General features: G+C 38.9%; 1 protein-coding gene across 1 annotated transcript; it reads right to left on the bottom strand.

Moving 5' to 3' along the window:
• Positions 1-1,588: 1,588 nt before the first annotated feature.
• LOC131523350 (NACHT, LRR and PYD domains-containing protein 3-like) lies at positions 1,589-22,357 on the bottom strand. The gene is made up of 8 exons (XM_058749682.1): positions 22,294-22,357; positions 20,294-22,102; positions 19,342-19,512; positions 18,579-18,749; positions 13,095-13,265; positions 6,485-6,655; positions 5,392-5,570; positions 1,589-1,965 (listed from the first exon to the last, which is right to left on the bottom strand). Coding segments are annotated over exons 1-8 (2,721 nt in total). The 5' UTR covers positions 22,341-22,357; the 3' UTR covers positions 1,589-1,963.
• Positions 22,358-23,119: the final 762 nt, after the last annotated feature.

Raw genomic sequence — 23,119 nt, 5'->3', positions numbered from 1 at the left:
ATAACTGTCAGTTGTGCCACCTCAAAGCCATCTAGACAACCCCGGCAGGCCTTCTTCATCCTCTTCCTACAGCCCAACGACCTTGGTCCCACATGTCCATTGACTTCATTACCAATCTACCCATTTCGCAAGGTAACTAGGGCTGGGTAAAAAATATTGATATCTTGAATTTAATCGATTCTTAAATCCCAAGAATCGATTAGTCTAGCCTGTTTTCAATTAATAGACAGAACATTGTGAGAAAAAAACTGAAGGGTCCACTTAAGGATCCTTAAGTTTGTCATTAAGTATTTTTGCTTAATTACTTAAATGTTCCCTTAAGTTCTGTTATGCGTTGCGACAAAGTTCTTAGTAACCATTAACCCTAAAAAAATAAATAAAGGACAAAAACAGTTTCCTTAAGGGATCTGATGATCTGATGAACTCAAAAGCAAAGGGTGTTAACTGAAGAGGAAGTACTGAGCCAAAAATATGACATGAAACACTGTATATAGTCAAAAACAAAAATGGCATTTTCATCATTTCCACTGTGTGCTTGAATTAATTATCTCATGACAGGCTATCATCATGTGTGCAAGAGTGAAAGTGACTGATTATAGTGGCAGACTTGGGTGTTTTCCCCAGTCTTCTTTCTTTGTCCTTGGTCTACTTTGGTTTAGAATTCTTTAGATTCAGTAATATAATATAATGTAAAACTTTATTAAAGGGGCTCTAATGGATGACACAGTATAAATTCAAGCACATGGTTTCAGCTCACTGACACAGAAGGATGCTCATAATCCTGCTGCACCACTCACAATCTCTATAAACTGCTTGGTTTAGTAAATGTTAAACTTGTTTAAAAGTCAGTGGTCTGTTATTGTGTGGTTATTGTGGCAGGTGTCGTAACTATAGCAACTGCTTCAACATTGTGGATCCACATATTCGTTAATCTGACCGGTTACTTAATATAGTATTTCACTGTGATTTTCTAAATCTGAGCTGACTGCCATTAAAGTTAGGTTTGTTAAAGTTTGTGCCTAGAAGAACACAATTGTTAGTATTAGTTTGAAGTGTTATAAGCTAACGCTATAGAAAATGGTTCACGTTACATGGAAAGGTAAATTCCAGTTTGTGAGAGACTTTTAAGTATAAGACAGGGAAAAGGATAAATTAGAGCATATTAGTTGAAAGCGAACTGTTGAAGAGAAAGAAATTAGTTTTATTTAAAAGCATAAAAGACACATAAAATAACACACGTACGTCTGCAAGATGTCTGTTAAAGATCACTTGATTCTAGAAAGCATCTGCTGTGTACAAACATCTGACAGACAGACAAACAGATGTCAGTTTGCATACATTCTAAACCATACACATCTTAAAAGACATCTAATAGACGTCTATTTGACATCCTATAGACATATTGCAGATGAGCAAACACTCTAAAAAATATATCTTGCAGATGTAAAATATTTTTTACCTCAAATAGACGTCTCCGTGATGTACGTGTGCTATCAGGGAATCCATTTATCTGTGTATATTTTGTTTTGTATTTCCCTCCTTTTGTTTTTTGAATTCATTTATTGTTAAAACCATAGATCTACAGCATTCATACACTTTTTTGGCATTTGCCTACTTGAATTCATATTAATACATCTTCGAATTCACTCATTTAATTGTGTAGTGTGTTGTGTTCCATTTCCTTGATTGAATTGTATAATGAGTATTTTGAAGTGAACATAATTTAACAAGTAATCAGTTAGTAATACATTTCTATCAGGAGACAGCTAGACAAAGGATCAATTAGTATTTCAAACTCAGGCCCTTATCAGTCCAGCGGTAAAGTGGTAAGGGGGCTACACTTACAACAGTGTAATCGCTGTGTATCTCTGTTGATTGTGTGATTGTGACGTCTCTGTAGCGGCTCCTTAATTCACCATCAGCTGATCCTGAGGAAACTGGACTGATGTCTAAATACTGAGAGTCCTACAATAAAACACAGTCACATATGAGTATGAGACATTGCTGCTGTCACATCACATCAGCAGATCCATTTCAGAAAAAAACACAGCCAGAGATATTAGTATATTCACATTACAGCTACAGATATGAATGAAAAACTGGTCATAGATTAACTACAGTAAATGATCAACAACTTTCTCTTCATCGCTTACCCACAGAGACACTGGAAGAGATTAAAATATTCATATATTCAGGGTTCTTACACCATTTCCAAAGTCAAATTAAAGCATTTTTCAAGCATTTTCAAATCAGAAGTTATTGAGCTATTAAAAACCACCTGTCTGGATTGTATTTAACATTGCATGATGTAAATAGCCAACATACAGTATATAAATGATAAAATAAAAAAAGAAAGGAAGAATTTACAGGGTATCTGCAGGATTTTTAAAAAAAAATTAAGGCTTTTTAAGAATTGCACAAATAAGAAAAATGTATGAGCGGGGCCCCTCCTTCTATGGAATTACCTTTGTGCCAATTAAAATGAATGCAATTTTCCAAGAAACTTATGAAAATATAAATTGAAACTGAAAAAAATAAATAAATTGCATGCAAAATCTTTGACTTCGTCTTTAATACACTGCATGTTTTGCAACTGTTTTCTCCTCTTTCATTCGTTGATCTGTACTTACAAATGCGCTTCCAGAGTTTTCGTTTACGCTTCTAAAGTTTTCGTTTACGCTTCTGAAGTTTTCGTTTACGCTTCTGAAGTTTTTGTTCGCCATTCTGGCACAAATCTTTCGTGGGGGCGGGGCTAGCAGCGGTGTGTTCTCATTGGCTACTGAGTTTTTGATTGACAGCTTCTTGACCTGGAAGTGAAGGCGACACTGGGGGCTGTGGATGTGAGCATCTCTTAGCAGCTTCATTTCATTTTAGTGATATAAAGTTAGGAGTTTTGTTTTTGAATTCAATCTGTATTTATCTGTTGCTACTACTCTGTCAACATAAGCTTTTAGGAGCACGAGAGATCAAACGTGCGAGAAAAAGAAGGTCGTATTGAGGTTTAATTATTAAAGTACTGTATATAATACTGGAGATATTCTATAATGTCCAATGTTCTCGTAGGATATTTGTTTATTGATCATGATTATTTTTCATTGTAGAGTCTAATTAGGTTGAGCTGTCACATTTGAAAGATAATACCATCATATATATGTGTGATATATTCAGACGTCAATAAAGTCTCACTCCAACCAGGCAATCAAGCTTATTTCATGACATATTCCACACAAAGAATTTTCAAAATCCTTTTGTGAGAGACTTTGAGCTTTGTAACTCTGCAGATCGTATACATGCACAAACAGCTACATAACACACCAAAGAAAAAGAAAACATGAAATTGCATCATATGACCCCTTTAACATTAGTTAATGTATTAATTAACATGAACAAACAATGAACAATGCATTTATTACACTATTTATTAATCTTTGTTAATGTTAGTTAATGCAAATACAGTTGTTCATTGTTTATTCATGTTAGTTAACAGTGCATTAACTAATGTTAACAAACACAACTTGTGATTTTAATAATACATTAGTAAATGCTGAAATTAACATGAACTAAGATTAATAAACGCTGTAGAAGTATTGTTCATTCTTAGTTCATGTTAACTAATGTTGTTAACTAATGTTAACTAATGAACCTTATTGTAAAGTGTTATCAAAAAGTTTCATAAAGTAATAAAATAGTCTTTAAACAATTTTTAAGAAAAGGGATGAGTCAAAAGTATCAAATTTAAAGCATATCTTACTGTATGGAGTCAAATCAATGCCACATATACTTGCAAAATAATTTAAATATTGCAAAAGAAAATAAAGTTGTGCAAATGAAAATGAAAGTATTGAGAAAAAATAAATGTGCTTTTTGCAAACAAATTGTGAGAAAAATGAAGTTTTGCAAACAAAAATAAAGAATGGCAAAATATAAATGAAACCGAGCAAAAGCAATGAGTTTGCAAAACATTTTTTCCATTTCCATAGCTACCAATTTATTCGCTGCTTTTATTTTGCGTTTCAGTCAAGTGTGAGCTTGCTATACCGTTTTTTCCCTTTGAGCTCATGTTTCTGCGCATCTCACTTTCTGGCACTGTTTTGCCATGGGGGTGGAGTCAAGGGATGTACAACAGGCCTGGGAATGCCTTCCTGGAAGTTATGTCATCGGCCTGAGATGCAGATCACAACCGATCAAGACACCGTCGATGAGCAGAGGCATGCGGGTAGATTGTTTCCTTTTATTCACTAACATTAAAATATGCATAGTTTCGTTTTATTAACTATATGTGTATTAACATCTTTTGCTCAAGTTAAAGGAGTTGCTAACATGAACATCTGCTGTCTTTTTCTCTCAATGTGCACAATTTTATAGCATTATATGTGTAATGTTTTGTTTTGTAAACTAAATGGGTATTAACGGTGTTTGTTTGAAATCTGTTAACCTGTGGGAGGATGCCAGCGCACAAAAGCGTTCTTTGTTTCCATCAGTTCAAAGTTACTGCTAGTTTTAATGTAAAAATGTAATTAACTTGATAAACTATACATCATAAAAAAGGTATAAGACTGAAGCTTCATGTTTTGAATCTTACAGTGATAGTCATTTATTAATTTATATCAACGCTGAAAAAAAAGTGTATAAAGAAGTCTTTGATGCATTGTGAGCATATCTAAATGTAATGCTACAATCAACACTTTTCATTCATTTTCGCATTTCACTTTAATCGTGAAAGTCTTAAAAGATTTAGTTTAACTGAGCAGGGGTATTTTTGCTTACCTTTTACATGGCTTGAAAGTACAGACTTTCCCATGAAAAAAGCAGACTTTACAGGATGCTACTCGAGTATTTAGTTCTCGTTTTAACCATAATTTGTCATTTTCAAGCCAACGCTGACTGAAGCAGCAACCTCCCGGAATGTTTTTTTTTTTATCTCTCACTCTGTTCCATTAGAGGGCGCACATCTATAAAGACCAGCAGATCATCACACTATAGCCGTATGCACTCTTGAGCGGAGCCATTTTCGTTTTATGCAAAAGACGAAAGTAATCAGGCTTATTTTACCTAAAACGTGAACTATTCAGTAAGATTTGGTAATATAAAAAAGCAATATTCTGAAACCAATGCAACTGCAATTTCAAGCAGTTTCAAGCACTTTATCCAAAATCCAAGCACTTTTCAAACCTCGAAAACACTACATTAAAATGTAAGCATTTTCAAGGATTTCAAGCACCTGTACGAACCCTGTATATTCATAGATCAGTCACATCACAAAATTAAACTCTTATTAAGCACAGTTTAAAATACAGAAACTACAGTGGATTTGAATTATCTTATATTCTCAAATTACATCAGAGGTCTTTTACTTGAGTCAATTTAAAAGCTTTAACAAAATCAACTCACAGCAGATTACATTCTCCAGTTTATAATGTGGATCATCCCTCAGATCAGAGAGTAACTTCACTTCAGATTTTCCTATTTTATTCCCAGACAGATCCAGATGTCTCAGGTGTGAGGGGTTTGATCTCAGAGCTGAAGCCAGAGCAGCACAACCTTCATCTGTGACACCACAATGCCACAACCTGTAGAGAACAATGACACAAACTGAATTGTAGTTCAAGTGTCTGTTGTTTGTTATTCATTCTGATATAATGACAAGCATTGGCACATATTGCTGCTGACAGAATGAGATTTATGCATGTTAATGCTCAATGGTGCTGTTTGTCTTAATGTACAATGTAAGAACTATTCCTAACACATGCATTAAGATCATGTTAGTGAGCTTCATTTCCATAATGAGCTTTATGGTCCTTGGTGATTTTATTCCACTTTTATCAACTTGATAAAAACTTAATAATGATTTATTAATGATATAAGAGGGAAAAACCCTGCTGATGGAGGAGAAAGACTGAAATTCCGCTGCTCGGGCAAACCACTGTATTGTTTCTTACAGATTTGTGTTTCTATACAATATGTTGGTTCATTCTACTATATTTAAGAGATTTACTTAATGTTCTTGTTTTGAAGGTTTGATGGTCTTTACTTTTATCACTGATAATGTTGAGAGCTGAAGTGATTATAACCTTCATTCACTCATGTGCATGCATGTGATCACTATAGCATTAAGTTCAATCTAGACACATTCAGACTCTTGTTTGTTCAACTCTAAACCTCTGAGTCAGTCATCCTCTGCAGTAAATCACAGAGACTCTGACTGACTTTTTTAGTTTTATCTGAAATTTCAGTATTAATCAAACTATCAGAAGCAACTGAAGCTTCAGAAAATGGTTAATAGGTCAAAAACAAGAGCAGCAGGTCATGTGACTTGATGAAGATGAATTAATTGAATTTCGTCTTCAGTCATCAGAGTCATCTGAACTGAGATTTTGTTTACGGAATTATTTTACAAGCTGATTTAGTGCTAAAATTAACATTTTTAAAAAAAAATGTCTTACTGAGGACAAAAGACGTGAGACTGTCAGAGGGATTATTTTACCACAGTTTCTCCAGATTACAATGATGATCCTCTAGTACAGCAGAGAGCAGCTTCACTGAATTTCCTATTTTATTCTCAGACAGATGCAGCTGTCTCAGGTGTGAGGGGTTTGATCTCAGAGCTGAAGCCAGAGCAGCACAACCTTCATCTGTGACACCACAATTACTCAACCTGTAGAGAAAAATGACACTCTTCACTCTCTCAGTTCAGATCAGATCTGTTTAGTTGTGAATTCATTATTAAAGGGAAAGTACAAATTTAAAACACAAATCATTAAGTTTGATGGATCATTACACAGAGGTGTCACAGAGCACAAAACAAGAACATAAAACATCTCAATTTAACATAACTTAATATATTTTGAGGTGATATGTATAAAATTATATTGATAAAGATTTGTGTGTGTGTGTGTGTGTCTTTACACACTGATACAGTCACTGTGGACAGATGAACGTGATGATTAATGTAATCCACACATGTATGTCAAACTGACTGCATTAGTGTAGTGAAGTTATCACAGCAGCTAACACTCTCCAGCTCTTGCCTGGTCACCCACTGAAGCTAAGCAGGGTTGAGCCTGGTCAGTATCTGGAGGGGAGACCTGGGAAAACTAGTTTGCTGCTGGAAGAGGCGTCAAATCGTACTTATCTGACCGCCATTAATTTATAGCTGTGAATGAAGAGGTATCATATCAATCACAAGTACAGAATGGAGTACCTCAAGGCTCAGTACTAGGGCCGTTACTTTTCACGCTTTACATGTTACCCTTTAGGAAATATCATCAGGAAACACAGTGTTAGCTTTCACTGTTATGCTGATGATACTCAGATCTATATTTCTTTGCGGCCCAGCGAAACACACCAAATTGAGAAACTAACGGAATGCATAGTCAATATAAAAAACTGGATGACGAGTAATTTCTTACTGCTAAATTAAATGTTGTTAATTATCGGACCTAAAACCCCCACATGTAATAACTTAGAACACTGGAACTGTTCTCAGTTGGGGTCCCACCTGTCAGACTACATGCTTGAACCCGTCCCCTCAGAGGTCGTATATTCTCTTTGTCTCCCCGCGAACGAACTGCTATGGACAAATACATTAACGAGGCCCTTGCGGCAGGTATCATCCAACCATCCACTTCCCCTGCTGGAGCTGGATTCTTTTTCGTTGGGAAGAAGGATGGCAGACTTCGGCCATGTATTGATTACAGGGGCCTTAATAAGATCACTATTCGAAACTGCTATCCCTTGTCGCTAATGGCCACTGCCTTCGAAATTATGCAAGAAGCCTCCATCTTCACTAAGTCGACTTGCGCAATGCCTACCATCTCGAGCACATCAGACAAGGAGATGAATGGAAGACCGCCTTCAACATGTCCACTGGGCACTATGAATATTTAGTTATGCCCTTCGGTCTCACTAATGCTCCTGCAGTATTTCAAGCTCTCATCAATGATGTTCTCAGAGACATGCACAACCAATTTGTTTTTGTCTACCTAGATGATATCCTCATCTTGAGTTCCCTCCAAGAGCATGTAAAACATGTCAGTATATTTGATAACCATCTTTATGTTAAACCTGAGAAATGTGAGTTTCATGTGACTGAAGTTCAGTTCCTGGGGTTCATCATCAAGCTTGGCAAGATAAAAATGACCCTCAAAAGGTTCAACCAGTTGTGGATTGGCCCTCCCCCTCATCGGTAAAAGAGGTACAGCGTTTCCTTGGCTTTGCCAGTTTTTATGGCAAGTTCATCCTGAACTTCGGTACTTTATCTGCCCTCACAAAAGGGAACACAACCAGCTTGTAAAACCTGATGCGTTGTCCTGGGTATATGTAAACACTCCTCAGGAAGATTCTATTGCATCGATTATCCCCAGTTCCAAGATAATAGCTCCTATCAGGTGGGATCTGGGAAATACTGTAAAACAAGCCCAAGCCCAAGAACCTGACCCAGGAGGGGGGCCAACCCACTGTCTGTTTGACCCAAAAGCTGTCCGTTCCCAGATCCTCCAGTGGGGACACTCCTCTCCTCTCACTTGTCATCCTGGTACTTCTCGCACTCTTGAGTTCCTTCAAAGATGATTTTGGTGGCCAACTATCAAGGAGCATGTGACAACATTTGTAAACATGTCCCATGTGCAACCAAAGTAAAGTCTCTCACCATTCTCCTCAGGGGCTTTTGCACCCTCTCTCCATACCTCATAGACCTTGGTCTCATCTTTCCATGGATTTTATCACTGGACTTCCGCTATCACAAGGCAACACCACTATCATGGTCATATTTGTTCGATTCTCCATGGCCGTATTTGTATCTTTGCTTGGTTATTATTGTTCCTAAGCCAGTTGCTGCCTTAAGTCTGCTCTAGTTCTAAGAACGATACTTTGAAAGCCTTTTGGATTGTTTTCCTGTGTTTATTTTTTGCTGTTTTTGGTGTCTTTTTCCTGAGTTTGTTTTGGAGATTATTTTTCTCTTTTTGGATCCTTTTTGGACTGAAGATTTTTCTGTTTTGTGGCTTTCATTAAGAAAAGCATTTTTGTACCCTTTTTGCTAAATAAAATCTTCTGAGTTAATTTAAGAACGCGTCTGATTATTAGGTTCAACTGCCTTCTGTGGCTCAGTGGTGGAAATTAAGGCTCTTGTGTGAGAGACCCAAGTTTGAATACCGGTTCTGACAGGTTTTATTGGGGTTGGAGCTAAACTCTGCATGACAGTGACCTTCCCTGGTCTAGACCTTCATCCAACATCACTGGGAAAAACTCCCTTCATATTATTATACCATGTATATAAATTTGTGATCCATGTTACTAAATTTGGGGCCAAACCACCTTTTAATCAATTAGACCATTTATGAGACAAATAATTATGCAAGTTACTAAACAGTGCTGATGCATAGCTGTGAACTTTGTTATTACTATGTCTTCATCACTGAGTCAGCTTCACTCAATTGTTTATACTTAAAGAAAAAAAATATTACTGACTTTGGCTGTGTAATGTAATTGCTGTTTTCACGTTTATTAATGTTTGTTCACGTAATGCAGGGATTAACAAGCTTTTTCGTCAGCCGAACCCCTTTGTCCTAAAATATTTGCTTGAATTCCACCTGGGATTTTAAAGTAATATTTGAATAAATCCTGCCATTATACAATATTTAATATACTTCATGATGTTTATAAGGAATAGAATATATTTTCTTTGACCTTTTTTCATTATTATGGTACACAATAATTTATGTTTGTTTATTTTTTAACGCCATGTTAGCATCGGGGTATTTATATGGCAAACAAAAGGTCAGCATTTTTTGGATTTTCTAGACTATTTTAAGTCGTAAAGTAAGCAGTATATATTAAAATCCCGCGCATGGCTTTAGCAGGCATGTATACATGACACTAGGTGGGGCAGACGGTGCCTGAGACCTCCTGAGCTCAACAGCACCCCACAATTTTGCAACGTAAATCTGTGGTGAAAAGGGGAACTGCAGTGCGCTCTAATTGAGAGCCATTGGGGCAGATTTGAGACTGCTCCGCTTATTTTCACGTTAACGTTACCTTACGTGAACCTCGCTCCACTAAGACGATATCAGCTATGTGTCTGCATCAGGTCAGTAACTAGTTGGCACGTCTGTTTTTCTATGTGGAGTAGTGGGTCAAATTAACAAAGTAGGCTATCCGTTAAATCCTTTAGTTTAAATATATAAGAAGAATCACTATATAAGAAGGGAAATAGACTGGATCCTGGTAATTATAGACCAGTTTCTATTTTGAGCATTGTTTCAAAAATAATAGAAAAAGTTGTGCATAAACAGATTTATCATTACGTCAGCAAGAATAGATTAATTTATGATTTCCAGTCTGGTTTTAGAAGGTCTTATTCAACAGACACTTGTTTATTGTTTTTCACAGAATGTATTAGAAAACAGCTAGATAGAGGAAATTTGTGTGGTATGGTCCTGCTAGATCTACAAAAAGCTTTTGATACGGTGAACCATTCAATATTATTGGACACAGTAGGAGCTATGGGTTTTTCGGATATACAGTGCCCTCCAAAAGTATTGGAACAGTAAAGACAAATTGCTCTGTTGGCTGTGGAGTCAAGACATTTGATGATGACACACCCAAACCAGGATGAAGACGAGGGAGCTGACTTTGAGAGAAAAGCAAGCAATTTGGATGCTAAATGAAAAGAGGAAGTCAATTAGAGCCTATAGCAAAAACAAAGGGCATGGAGAAATCAAGAGTTTGGAAACCACCAGCGATGCCAGCAACCAACAACTACCTGATCGGCTGAGAAAACAACAGTAGTTAATGACAGACAAATCATAAAAGCTGTGAAAATGAATCCTAAAAGACGTGTCTGTAAAATCACCAACAACTTCCAGAAAGCTGGGGTGATGCTCTGACAATTTACTGTCCTCAGGAGACTTTGACACAGAATTACAGATGCTACACAGCAAGATGCAAACCTCTGACCAGCTCCAAATATAGAAAGGCAAGATTAGAGTTTGCAAAAAAGCACAAAGGTGAGCCAGAAGAGTTTTGGAACTGTGTTTATGGACCGATGAGACAAAGATGAACCTTTATCTAAGTGATGGGAAAGCAAAAATGTGGAGAAAAAAAGGGAACTGCAATGATCCCAAGCATACAGCCTCATCTGTAAAGCATGGTGGAGGTGGTGTCATGGCATGGGCATGCATGGCTGCCTCTGGAACAGGCCCTCTCAACTTTACTGACTGAATGTATGACAATAGTAGCAGAATTAATTTGGAAGGGTACAAAACCATCTTGCCTACCAATATTCAAGAAAATGCCACCAAAATTAATTGGGAAGTGCTTCATATTGCATCAGGACAATTAATCAATACACCCTGCCAGTTCAGTCAAGGAATTTATAAGGGCAAAGAAATGGAAAGTGTTAGATTGCCCAAGTCAATCTCCAGATTTAAATACGATTGAACATGAATTTCACCAGCTGGAGAGGAGAGTAAAGGAAAAGCATTTCAAAGGATGAGACCAAGAGTCTGGTGATGTCTATGGGTCACAGACTCACTGCTGTGATTGTGCGCAAGTGATCTGCAACTAAATAATAGCTTTTGATCTTTTATATCTGCCTATGTTCAACTATGCCAATACATATGCTCACATCAATGAGTGGGATGAATTCTAAAAGTGATGTTCTTTTTATTTGGTAAAACATATATGTGTTGAAACGTCTAATAATAAAATTTGACATTCTGTAGTTTTGTCTCATATTCACCTTTTAATCATATTTGCAAATGTCTTGACTCCACAGCCAACAGAGCAATTTTGTCTTTACTGTTCCAATACTTTAGAGGGCACTGTAGTTAAATCATGGTTGGCTTCATATTTATCAGGGAGAGAGCAAAGGGTAGAAGTTGGAGGGATGCTTTCTGAGAGTTAAACAGTTTACAATGGAGTCCCACAGGGTAGTGTATTAGGTCCTCTTTTGTTTTTATTATATATCAATGATATCCAGGCTGTTTGTGAGTGTAATATGTTCTTATATGCCGATGATGCTGCTTTATTGGCTTCTGGGAAGGAGACTAATAAAATCCAAGAAAAGTTAGGTGAAGAGTTAGCTAAGGTGAAGGATTGGCTGTCGGAAAATAAGCTTTTATTACATTTAGGAAAAACAGAATCTATTCTTTTTGGGTCTAAGTATAAACTGAGTAAGGAGGATGATTTGGTAATCAAAGTTGATGGTTATGAACTAACTAATAAAACATTGGTCAATTATCTAGGATGTGTTCTGGACAATAATTTAAGTGGGGCTAGTATGGCTAGTAAAGTATTTGGAAAAGTTAATGCTAGAATTAAGTTTATAGCAAGATATGCTGGTGTTTTGGATAGAGATAGTTTAAAGGTACTTGCTACAGGCTTAGTTCAGTGCCATTTTGATTATGCTTGTTGTTCGTGGATGACTGATTTATCCAGAACTTGGATGATAAAGTTAAAAAAATCACAGAATAAATTGATAAGATTAGTTTTAGGATTACATTGTTTTAGTCATGTGGATAATATACACTTTCAATAGCTTGGTCGGTTACCAATTGAAAGAAAATTAGTGTTACAGAAATTAAAAATAGTACATAAAATCATTAATGATAGGGCTCCAGTATATTTTAATTCTTATTTTTCTTGGGTTAATGTAAGACATGGTCATTTTACCAGACAGAGCATTATGGATATTGATTTATGTAGATACAGGACACTGTATGGTCAAAGGTCGTTTACATATTCAGGTGCAAAGGAATAGAATATGCTGCCGTTAGATATTAAGGTATTAGCAAATTGTGAGGGTTTCAGAATAAAGGTGAAGAGACTGTTTTTATATAGGATGTCTTAAAACATATAAGGAATTGTTGATCTGTTTGCTGTTTTATGGGAGTGAGCAGATTTTTGAGACTAGGATTTTCTTCTCTCTTTTTAAAGCAAGGACCACAATGGAAATAAGTTACTGTAACTTTATTGTGTTATTCTTGACAAGAAGGTTGTAACAGTGAATTACTACTTTTTGTGTCAAATAAACTCAACTCAACACTTCAAATATACCTTACATTGTGTTTCATTTGTGAGAGTCTATATGATCTTACCTCAGTATCTCCAGTTTACATTGAGGATCCTCCATTACAGCAGAGAGCAGATTCACTGAATTTCCTATTTTATTCCAGGACAGATCCAGTTGTCTCAGGTGTGAGGGGTTTGATTTCAGAGCTGAAGCCAGAGCAGCACAACCTTCATCTGTGAGACCACAATAACTCAACCTGTAGAGAACAATGACACACTCTTCACTCGCTCACATCATATCATAACAGTTTAGCAGTGAATCCATTATTAAAGAGAAAGTAAAAATAATTTTTTGATGGATCTCTGGTCTTTTACAGGGCCTAAAACTAACTTTTATTTTTTTAAATTTACCAGCAATAAATATTTTATAATTAACACTACTTATTGCAAATGGTGGCAATTATCTGCACCTCAGTATTGTAGTACATTATAAAACAGTACTCAATAACGTATTGATTGTAAATTATAATTTTCATTCAAATTATTAAATGGATGCCATATTATTGGGACAATGAAGCCTACCCAATACTTTTTCAACTTTTTGATTATTTCAAAATAAAAAAGGTTCAGAAAAAGGTGGGTTCAAACCCGGGTCGTTCGCGTCAAAAAGTACGACATCACCATCGACGCCACTGGAACTGATGTTTGACGAGCGTCGTTTGTATTCTTGACTACCCCAATCACACATTGGTGGGCAGAGTTAGTGTAGATATCCTCTGCCAACAAGGCAGGCTATTTGCACTTAGTGTAAATAGACACTCCGTATTTTTAATGGCCGTGAAACATCTCGGTTACTTGTAGGGCTGCACGATCAGTGTTGCCAACTTCTTGGGCAACACTGCCGATGGAAAGTAGCTAAAGCCAGTTTGAGAAGTCGCTAAATGTCGCTAGATGACATCATACGCTAATTAGCATATTCATGACGTCATCGTGTCATGTTGCCTTTTACATTTGTTTGTCTCTCTGTGCTCATACTGTACTTTAATGCAGCCAAATTCTCAATACAACTGTTTCCCTTTATATATTTTACTGTTTATGTTGTCAGTCAATGGGATAAATGAAACGCAGCCCTTTAATAATACATAACCAGCTCTCCCTTCCAAGAAGTCTGCACAAAAATCCTAATTTATAATTGAGCCGTCGTCTGATGAAATCAAATAATACACACAAAATAAGACAAGACAAAGACAATTACTGTTCTGTGATTTCGGCTATATTTGCATGTAAAATTTAAGAAGCAACATAATATCTGTTTTAACCGTAACCCGCTGCTCCTCTCAGCCACTCGCTGAACAGAGCAGACGCTGAGAAAGAGGTGCGTGCGCACTGACCTCGCGCCGTTGCAGCAGTACCAGTGATCACAGAGACTCGCTAAGGTTGTCCTAGAAGTCGGTATGTAGTGATGGACGAAGTGGGAATCCCTAACAAAGCGCTACTGATGCTACCCCTTGCAGTGCCCTGCATAAAGGCCCTTTCACACAGGACGCGGCAAGCGGTGGAATCGTTTTGTGCAGTTCAGGGCGGCGGTGCTCGCATCGCGGTCTCAGGGCGGACGTTACCATAGTTACAAACAACAAATCACATTTGTATCTCCTACACTAAATAAAACAATGTAAGTTTTGTGTTGGTGTTATTTGCTATTTATCATTTTATGGGAGCGTCTACTAGTGTTTTCATTAAACTCCGTACACTCACACTCTGGATTTTTTTTTTAAATTAACGTTAACGTTATATCTCTGAGATTTTGATGGATCACACAACAACTCCGGGAATTCCAGTAGGATTTACAGCGATCTTCATCATGTTTTCAACACTCCAACATGAGCTCAGTGAAATGTTACAAGTGGTTGTTAATAATCAGTTCTCTGATTGGTTGAAACCGACGCGGCTGCCGCTGCTGCTCACAAAAAGATAAAATATTTTTATCTTTGGCGGCGCCTGCCGCGATGCGCCATGCTCGTGGAAGCGGCAGGATATTGGGTCCATGAGCACCGCTTGCGCTCCGCCTCCACGCTGCCAGCAAAATTGCCCGCATTTTGCCGCTTGTCGCATATCTCCCATTGAAAATGAACTAGACACTCGCGACTGCCGCGTCCCATGTGAAAGGGCCTTAAGCCTCCTTAACCCCCCCTATTTGTTCTTTTCCCAGGGTCATGACCACGCTTTTGCAGGACCTTGAGCGCTTTGTCTTGATGGACCTGAAGCAACGCTATAGCGTGCAGGGCGGAGGCAGCCTCCCCACAGGCTCCATAAACACTGCCAGTTAGACTAGACAAATATCTATAGGCCCGTGAGGGGAGACACTGATTACCCTACCAGGTGACAGCGGTGCTCAGAAACAAATGCATTGCAACCGACCACTCCACCAGGGGGATCTCTATGTACCCCTTGGCTGCCCCACCATCGAGGATAGTGAGGGAGGAGGAGATACTAGGTGCGTTTCTGTCAGTAAAAGTTACAGTCCATGACCTAGTAATCTCCTCATGTACCTCTGAGAAGATGGGACTGGGGTGGGATGCTGAAAACGAGCATGGGCCGCCCTGAGAAACCAATCATCCAACCCCGAGAGGATAGGGCTCGAGTGTAAACCACCGTGACCCTCTCGGTGGCCATAGCCGTCATCTCTGGGTCTGATTCAGACAACGCTACCACTCCCGAAGGAGGCAACGCAGCCAGATCATCATCCCCAGAGAGAGTGGGCTCACCCTCCGATGCAGCAATCAACATCTGGTCGTTGGGGGGCGCGCCGAAGGATATGGCTGGTACACCTTGTTTAGGAGGTCCAGCGCGTTCCTGGGGCAACTCCACTGGCTGCGGAGTGCTGGAGGGGTGAGGGGTCCTGGGAAGTTGGTTACTCGGAGGGGAAGCCCTCACCATAACCCTCAGACCACCCAAGCCACTACCTGAAGTAGACCTCCCCTGACTTTTGCCAGGAAGAGACCTAGACTGAGGCAGAGGCAAGGGAACTCCACCGCGTTTGAGGTAATGGAGTCTCGATCGCAACTCCAAGATGGTCATCTTCCCTCAGTGAGTTCATGACTTATCCACGAATGCCACCTCAGCGTGCTTACTGCCCAGACACGTGAGGCAGCGATCGCGACCATCCGCTGGTGCCAGGTAACAACCGCATCCAGAAAGACACGGGTGGAATGTCATCTTTAAATGTCATCGTGTGCCGTGTGCGTACACTCTCGTTAATTCACGCTCTCGTTGATCCGCACTCAAAAGACTGTAACCACCACTGCAGCACCTTCACACCAACACAAAACAAAAAAAAAAGGCTTCTCCCAAAAGAACTGGCTCTTTTAGAAAACACTAGTAGAAATCAGTCTTCATAGAGCAGAACAGATCAATAGTGTTCGGCTCTGAAGCAAAAAGCTGATTATGTGTTGTACCTGCTGCCTATTTATACCCACACTCAGAAGGAAATATCACATGCCAAAGTGCATTGGCTCATTTAGTTTACACTCAAAGTAGGTTGGTCTCTCTGGAGAGATTCCCTTGCTAATGCTGATTTTTACTCGCATTTGATGCTTGGCGACTGTTAAGATTTTTTGTAAGAACAAGCTGTAAAATTTTTAATTGATGACACTACGTAGCTGGGTTTTAATATGTTATTTACAGTGGTTGGACAAAATAATGTGCACACCTATTATTATAGAGATAAAATGAAAAAAAAATTCTGTGATTATCTTTTATTAATCTTTTTGTTGTCTGTATTCTCTAGTTTGTATCTCAGCATAGTATAAATTGTGTTCATCTCAGGTTACTTGACTGTAACTCTGTTCCCTGAAAAAGAGGGAACAAGATGCTGCATTTCAATAATGCTTATGAGAAAATTCTTTGTTAGACCGGTTGTGAAACATGTGTGGCATATAATCTGCTGAATGTGTGCAGAGAGGGCCAGCCTGCCGCATGACACACTTGCTGCAAGAGGACACCTCTTGCTAGAGCCTAAGAGGATGCAACCCCCCTGGTTGAATGGTTGAATCCTAGATGTGAGGCTTGACCATGTGCCTTGTAGGCTAGGGCAATAGCATCCCTCACCCAATATGACACTGGTTGTCTAGTGGCAGCCGTCCCCCGGTTGAGGCCCCCATAGCATGAAAAGCTGCTTCGACTTACGCCACTGACTAGTGTGGTGGACGTATATCTGAAGAATCCTGACAGGCATTGACTATAGTGGTTCAGAAGGGGTCCCAACCAGACCCTCAAGCACTATAGCTAAATCCCACGAAGGGACTGTCGCTCTGCTGGGCGGCCTCAACCGCTCAAAGAGCATGACAATCCAAAATGGCAGCCACATAGACTCTGAGAGTACCAGGACATGTACCTGAGGACAGTTTCGCTTGCAGGAAATCCAGAACTGAAACAACTTGGCAGTGAACTGGGTCTGCATGGTGTGTCATACACTAACTTTCGAAAACACGCCATCTGAGGGCATAACAACTTCTAGTGGAGGGAGCCCTAGCAATTAGAATAGTCTGTACTACATTGGCTGGAAGCCCAGCATCTCTTAGTTGGTTCCAGAGCTTGGCCCAGGATGAAATACCGTCCCCTGCACCTGAGATAGGAGATATCTCCTGACTGGATTCGCCCACGTTGAGCCATCGAGGAGGGATTTTATATCTGAGAACCACACTCTTGCCGGTCAACGGGGCACTATCAGTAAGATGTGAGACCCTTGTTGATGGACCTTGGCCAGGACTCCTGGGAAATGGGTAAAGACGCAGTCTGGGCCACGTATGGGCCATTGCTTCCAGACCCAGGAGCTGGAGTGTGTCTCCTGTGAAGCAAAGAGGTCCATCTTTGCTTCATAATATCTTTCCCAAATTTGACTGACTACTTAGGGGGGGGATTTCTGTTCCCTGTGTGTCACAGGTTGTCTGGACAGCAAGTCTGCTCCCACATTCATATGCCACGGAATGTAAATCGCCCTGAGGAACAGTGTTTACTATTTAGCAGGAGTATCTGTAACCTTAAGAGCTGAATTGCTTGGTGTCTTAAGAACAACAGTCTTTATGATTATGACTGCGAACACAACGTTTTTGAGAGAAGAATGATAATATTCCCTTCTCCAACATCTCAGAAGTGATTGGCAGATGTTTTTATAGACAGCATTCAACTGGAGACTAATTAAAAATTGTAGGAATCTATTCTAAGAAAGTTGGAAGCTGTATGAAAGGCAAATGTGGTAAAACCCCTTAATTAAATTATTATGATCACCTCTTTCCCAGGGGTTGTGTGTTTGTGTTTGTGTGTGTGTGTGTGTGTGTGTGTGTAGGATTCTCCTTCATCACCAAAGACAGTAAAACCTGAGATCACCTACATTGTGACATATTATTTACACTTTGTGTAAATAGTGGCAGACACTTTCTAAAGCCTCAGTGTATTGCAGTAAAGTCATGATCCCTGTCTCTGTTTCCCTGTCTTGGTCTATGTGTTCAAGGACTCTTATTTTGCATTGTATTCCTATTTTTTTCTGTGCTGTGTGTGTCACGTGATCTTACCACAGTTTGTTCAGTTTACAATCAGGATTTTGTAGTACAGCAGAGAGCAGATTCACTGAAACTCCTATTTTATTCTTAGACAGATTCAGTTCTCTCAGGTGTGAGGGGTTTGATCTCAGAGCTGAAGCCAGGGCAGCACAACCTTCATCTGTGAGATCACAATATCTTAACCTGTAGATAACAATGACACACTCTTCAGTCTCTCAGTTCAGATACACAAAAATACAAATCAATATGTTAGATGGAATACTGGTCTGAGGTTTAAAATGTCAGAGCATAAAACATCTTCAAAAACATCTAAATTTTAGGTCAAGCAGGATAAATCATATTTATTCAATGTACCATGTCTGTATTTTTTTTTAAATTATTAAACAGTGTTTGTCCCATGCAAAATATGCTTTTAAATAAATTACACTGTTCACTACATTGCTGACTTTTATGTATAGAGAAGTGATTTGTGTGTGATTTTGCACAATTAAAACATTTTAAAAAAGAGTCACTGCAGAAAGGTAAATATGAAGAACAGTAAGAATAATTCAGCATGTTCACTTCTCAGTTCTGACTGTGTTGAGTTTGAGTCTGTTTACAGTCAAGGGATGTTGATTGTGTGGGAAAGTGTGTATTTCAGTGTGACTCTCAGTCCTGCAGCTCATGTGTTCAATCATTTACAGCTCAGCTGAACTCACAGCAGAAGAAAGAGGCGAGCACTTCAAATAAACTTTACATTATGTTTCATGTGTAAGAGTCAAATACAGGATTTTACCTCAGATTCTCCAATTTACAGTGAGGATCCTTCAGTACAACAGAGAGCAGATACACTGAATTTCCTATTTTACTCCCAGACATATTCAGTTCTCTCAGGTGTGACGGGTTTGATCTCAGAGCTGAAGCCAGAGCAGCAAAACCTTCATCTGTGAGACCACAATCCCTAAACCTGTAGAGATATAAAAATCATATTTGTTAAACACAATCAAATAGCTATCAATTAACCAATCAAACAACTTGCTGCAATTAACAACAACTTGCAATTCCAATATAACTTATACACAGCTTGAGGGAAAATACCTACAGAACATACACATGCTTTTCTTAATGTCAAACTCTTTGAATTAAGTCAATATTTATGTATTAATACAATAGAATTATCATATTAATGTATTAATTACTTAAAAAAATACTGAAACTGGTTTAACATGTTTAAAGCTAATCTTCACGTTGGACTATAAATTGGCAGATATGGGCAATTGGCAGATGTAAGTTTGAATCCAGCTTGTGTCTTTCAAGATGGCGCTGTGTAAAATATCAAAAGTCCAAATATATACATCATTATAATTAATAACATTGTAGATTTAAATTGTTCAAAAGTGTGGGTTTCAAGTGCTATCTTTCTCCATTAATTTATACATCAAATGCTTTTTAGGACCAGGTCTCAATTTCTGATTTACCTGTAATGTCAGTGGTTTAAAAATGACAAATAGTTAAATTCCTCCTTTATGTGCAAGAACACTTTTAATGGCTGGTAAACCTTTATTTTTGTATTCGTATGCAACTTCTCTGGATTTATTTGAATGTCTGAAGAAATCTTACAATGTCACTGTATAGAAAACATGTCAAAATAGTGACCACTAAACTCTGGACAACATCTGCAGCACTGAAGACGTATGAGCTTTAAGTTTGATTTTCTTAGTGAAGTGATTGTTCTCAGTGATACTTACTGAACTGATCTGGATTCTTTTATCACAGGCAGCAGCTTTAGAAGAACTTTTATTTTTTCCATTTTATTTTTTTCTCCAATAAATGTATTAATATTAAACTCATCCAGCTTCTTCTCTGATGTCAACAACACAAAAACTAAAGCTGACCACTGAGATGAAGATAGTTTGGCTTCCTTTATTCTTCCAGATTTCAGATACTGCTGTATTTCCTCCACTAGTGAACGGTCACCCATTTCATTCAGACAGTGGAACAGATTGATGGATTTCTCTGGAGAGTCAATGGTCCTGATCTTCAACTTGATGTACTCAACTGTTTTCTCATTGCTATCAGAGATGCTTGTTGTTGGTTTCATTAGTCCTTGTAGGAGAATCTGATGAGACTCCACTGACAAACCCAGAAGGAACCGCAGGAAAAGATCCAGATGTCCATTTTTACTCTGTAGAGACTCATCCACAGCTCTCTGGTGCAGCTCAGATAAAGAAACATGTTCTAATGAATTGTGATGAAACCAGTCCTTAACTTTAGACAACAAACTCTGTTTGGTGATTTGGTCAAATGCATTTTTGTTGTTGTTTGTCCAGGAGAGGTGCACATATAGAGCTGCTAGATGTTCCTGAATGCTCAGATGAACAAAGCAGAAGACTTTCCCCTTATACAAGCCCAACTCCTCTCTGAAGATCTGAGTGCACAATCCTGAGTACACTGATGCTTCTGTCATATCAATGCCACACTCTCTCAGGTCTTCCTCATAGAAGATCAGGTTGCCTTTCATAAGCTGCTGAAAAGCCAGTTTGCCCAGTTTGAGGATCATGTCTTCATCTGTCTCGTTCTTCTCATAATCCTTCTCATGTTTGATGTTGGTCTGAAGGATCAGGAAGTGTGTGTACATTTGAGTGAGAGTCTTGGGAATCTCTCCACTCTCTGCTCGACTCAACATCTTCTCCAGAACAGCGGCTGAGATCCAGCAGAACACTGGGATGTGGCACATGATGTAGAGGCTACTTGATGACTTCAGGTGTGAGATGATTGTATTGGCCAGACTCTGATCACTGATTCTCTTCCTAAAGTATTCCTCCTTCTGTGGCTCATTGAAGCCTCGTACCTCTGTCACTCGATGGACACACTCAGAGGGGACGAGATCAGCTGCTGCTGGTCTGGAGGTGATCCAGATGAGAGCAGAGGGAAGCAGATTCCCCACAATCAGGTTCATCAGCAGCACATCCACTGAGGCTGATTCACTTACATCACATAACCTCACATCGCTCTGAAAATCCAGAGACAGACGACACTCATCCAGACCATCAAAGATGAATAACACTTTATATTCATCACTGGATATTTCCATTTCTTTTGTTTCAGGGAAAAAGACATGAAGAAGATCTGAAAAACTGAGTGTTTTGTCCTTAATCAAATTGGCTTCTCTGAAAGGAAGCGGAAATATGAGCTGGACGTCCTGATTCTCTTTCCCTTCAGCCCAGTCCAGGATGAACTTCTGCACAGATACTGTTTTTCCAATGCCAGCGACTCCCTTTGTCAGCACAGCTCTGATGGGTTTGTCTTGTCCAGGTAAAGGTCTAAAGATGTCATTGCATTTGATGGCTGTGTCCTCTGTTGCTGCTCTCCTGGATTGTGTCTCAATCTGTCTCACCTCATGCTCATTACTGAGCTCTCCACTCTCACTCTCTGTGATGTAGAGCTCTGTGTAGATCTCATTCAGGAGTGTTGGGTTTCCCTGCATCGCTGTTCCCTCATACAGACGCTCAAACTTCTTCATCAGATTTGATTTGAACATGTTGACGACTTCAAAGCTGAAAAATTAAAATACCACATTATTACATATTTAAAGTGGTTAATATATAGAGCAATTTTTGTTTGTTTGTTTGTTTGTTTTTTGTATCATGAGAGATGAAACAAACCATTTGGTTGAAATGAATCTGTTATCAATATTATATTATAAATATAAAGAAAAAAAATCAACAACAATAAATCTACAATTTACCTGACCCCAGGATATGTGCTTTCATTAAAGTCCTGTGGTTGATTCATAGACTGGTCATATTTATTACAGACAGGTTTTGTTCCAGTTGATCTGTGTGGCAGGATTGACCTTAAACATCATGAAGAGAATTAAGAATTAGACACTCTGATATTGGTGGATTTTATTTCTCATTACCTCAATAATTCCACCAACAGCTGTGAATGAGTTTATCATCAATGCACTTGTTTAAGGTCACAACTGTAAAAAATAAATACAATTTAAATAAATGTAAATAACTAGCCAACGTAATTCTTATTCTGTGCTTTATATCTGCTCATTCCCTAGTGAAAAATAAATATACTAAAATGTATAAACGCTGAACAATACTCGGCACTGAATAGAGGTTGGAACTTCCTATTTATGGTGTGTGTGTAATCGAGTGCAGGTGAATCCAATCCGTGCAATGGAACATGGGATATGTAGTCCAGGGTGATGTGTAACAGTCTGTGTGGTGTGAGAGTCAATATAGTAGAAGAGCGACCTCTAGTGGCAATTGGACGGAAGGGCACGGACCGGATCCCCCTCCCATGGAACGGCTTTCAGACGCTCCCAACTCAATACAGTCCAGGAGGGCGGTGGAGTGGAGGCAGAACAGGGGGAGGGAAGGAAGGCCAGGTTCACATGGAAGTGGAGAGACTGGGAACTGAGACAGAGCCGGCAGAGCAGAGCACCAAGGCGGAGCAGGGAACCAGGGTGGAGCCGACGGAGCAGGAAACCAGGGCGGAGCTGGAGACCGGGACGGAGCTGACAGAGCACAAGCCCACCAGGGCAGAGCAGATGGAGCAGG

Source organism: Onychostoma macrolepis, chromosome 17, assembly GCF_012432095.1.
Source record: "Onychostoma macrolepis isolate SWU-2019 chromosome 17, ASM1243209v1, whole genome shotgun sequence".
Lineage (NCBI taxonomy): Eukaryota > Metazoa > Chordata > Actinopteri > Cypriniformes > Cyprinidae > Onychostoma > Onychostoma macrolepis.
The sequence above is the reverse complement of the archived record's forward strand: the minus strand, read 5'-3'. Positions and strand labels throughout refer to the sequence as shown.

Bases quoted from the DNA above. Each gene is read 5' to 3' on its own strand.
- LOC131523350 (XM_058749682.1), bottom strand. From the start codon at position 22,340: ATGAATCAACCACAGGACTTTAATGAAAGCACATATCCTGGGGTCAG. The intron at 19,513-20,293 runs GTAAGTATCACT...ATATCTCTACAG, and splicing joins AAAGAATCCAGATCAGTTCA to GTTTAGGGATTGTGGTCTCA. The intron at 6,656-13,094 runs GTAAGATCATAT...TTTTCTCTACAG, and splicing joins TGTAAACTGGAGATACTGAG to GTTGAGTAATTGTGGTGTCA.